Source organism: Hordeum vulgare, chromosome 2H, assembly GCF_904849725.1.
Source record: "Hordeum vulgare subsp. vulgare chromosome 2H, MorexV3_pseudomolecules_assembly, whole genome shotgun sequence".
In the NCBI taxonomy this organism is placed as follows: Eukaryota; Viridiplantae; Streptophyta; class Magnoliopsida; order Poales; family Poaceae; genus Hordeum; species Hordeum vulgare.
This window is the reverse complement of record NC_058519.1, coordinates 363,912,162-363,914,099: the sequence shown is the minus strand read 5'-3', so window position 1 is coordinate 363,914,099 and position 1,938 is coordinate 363,912,162. Positions and strand designations below refer to the sequence as shown.

Genomic DNA, 1,938 nt, shown 5'->3' with positions numbered 1-1,938 from the left:
TTCTTATGATGCTTATGCCAATCCTTGATCTTTCGATGCCTCCTCCTATCCAACCTTCTTTTAACAAAACCCATCGGTAGCTCGCTCAACACTAAAAACAAAACTCATCAGTACTTCTTTATTGTGCATGATTTTGTTACCTGTGAAGCTGTGTGTCGGTGTCCACCCAGTCCGGCGGGTGTGACTGAAACAACCCAAATTGATGCATCACACGATGCGGGAGATGAAACTCAACCGCCCAATTGCATATAAGGGGACAACGGATTAGCCAAAGATGTTTTTCCTGCAGGCATAGTGGATTGAGATCGAACGTGTGTGCGTCACCAAAGTTTGGCCCGGCACCATATGGCTGCCATTCCACCTACAACACAACATAAAAGGCACAATTCATTTTACTCACAACATAAAAGCTGGAAGTCAACTCTGAAACCATCTTACCTGCTCGGGGGTAAGCGAATCCATCTTGTTGGTGTATTGCTTGTACAATAGGTTCACTTCGCTTGCCACCTCCGATACCAAGTCCCACTTGTAAGCCCATGTAGGAAGCCGTACAGGGTTGCCGTGGTCATCCCAGGTATTCCACTTTGAGGTTTAGGGGGTCCAACAGGAAGGTGTTCCCAGCTCCATACTGAAAGTAGGAGCATACAACCACCAACTCCACCATCCTTTGTGGATCTGCGACAAGCATCATCCAACTACAAGTAAAAACAAACATGCATCAGTTTAGTAGAAAAGGATAACATAGAGTACTTACTATTAACAATTTATTACCTGCCGATACAAGTAAGCGAGTGCGGCCGAGCCCCAACTGAACTTGTTGTCGAAAACAGTCAATGCCTTCAGCCACATCCATGGAGCATTCTTGCCAGTGCCGTCAGCGAAGATAGTCCTAGAGATGACGTACCACATGTCCACGCGACCATACCTCTGGATCACCTCGTCATCTACGTCCTCAGGACAATGAGCAAAGTTGGCGGCAATCCAAGTGAAAGGAGCGCCGACCGGGACTCTATATTTCTTCCCTCCATGTTCTACCTCCGGCTCCTGAGGCGACATACCAATAAGGGCCTCCATTTGTTGCCGCCATCCCTCGGAATCAGTGCTCATACAAAGAGGCTTCCCCTTGATCAGAAGTGCGGTGATCATGGAAACATCTTGAAGAGTAACAGTTATCTCTCCGGTCCGGAGGTGAAAACTATGTGTCTCCGGCCTCCACCGATCAATAAGTGCAGTGACTGCTGCAGCGTTCAGATTGGGTGTTGGCCGACTCACAAGCTGAATGAATGGAAGGAGTCCTGTCATCTCGATGTATGGTGTGTACCGCTCATCGTACTGCATTACAGACGATGCCCCGTGAGACCGGATCTTCAAGGGCATAAGCTCCTGCAAACAGATAGGAGTAAGTGATATCATTACATTTTCATCTTATTAAATACATGATTTTTTATCATATGATCTACTTACCATTTTCTTCTCCGACATCAAATAGGCCCGGTGTTTAACGTCATAAACATCATTCAAAAGCCACACCATCGTACATATCACAAAAAAATAGTCATATTCAAAAAAATACTCATCTACTAATCCACTCATCTACATATGACTCATATCCTACCTACTCATATGAATCTACTCATATCCTAACTACTCATATGAATCTACTCATATCCTAACTACTAATACTAACTACTCATATGAATCTACTCATACCCTAACTACTCATATGAATCTACTCATATCAATCTACTCATATCAATCTACTCATCTACTCAAACAAAAACCTATTGCATTTGGATACAAGGATGGGAAACGGAAGAGATTACTTAGTAGCCAACCTTGGGCGATCAATCCAAGGAAGAAATGACCAGATCTGAAGGGGATGGGGCAGGGGATTCGGGCTTGGATGAGAGCCAGCCGCCGCCGGTTTGAATGGGGGAG

At 45.0% G+C, this 1,938-nt stretch overlaps 1 protein-coding gene across 1 annotated transcript; it reads right to left on the bottom strand.

The window, feature by feature from the left end:
* Window positions 1-756: 756 nt before the first annotated feature.
* LOC123430082 (protein MAIN-LIKE 2-like) lies at window positions 757-1,593 on the bottom strand. The gene is made up of 2 exons (XM_045113996.1): window positions 1,465-1,593; window positions 757-1,383 (listed from the first exon to the last, which is right to left on the bottom strand). Exons 1-2 carry the CDS (start codon window positions 1,591-1,593, stop codon window positions 757-759), a joined length of 756 nt encoding a protein of 251 aa, XP_044969931.1.
* Between the last annotated feature and the right edge of the window lie 345 nt (window positions 1,594-1,938).

Coding starts and splice junctions, on each gene's coding strand:
- LOC123430082 (XM_045113996.1), bottom strand. CDS start 1,593: ATGAGTGGATTAGTAGATGAGTATTTTTTTGAATATGACTATTTTTTT. Junction 1,384..1,464: donor TGATGTCGGAGAAGAAAATG/GTAAGTAGATCA, acceptor ATCTGTTTGCAG/GAGCTTATGCCCTTGAAGAT.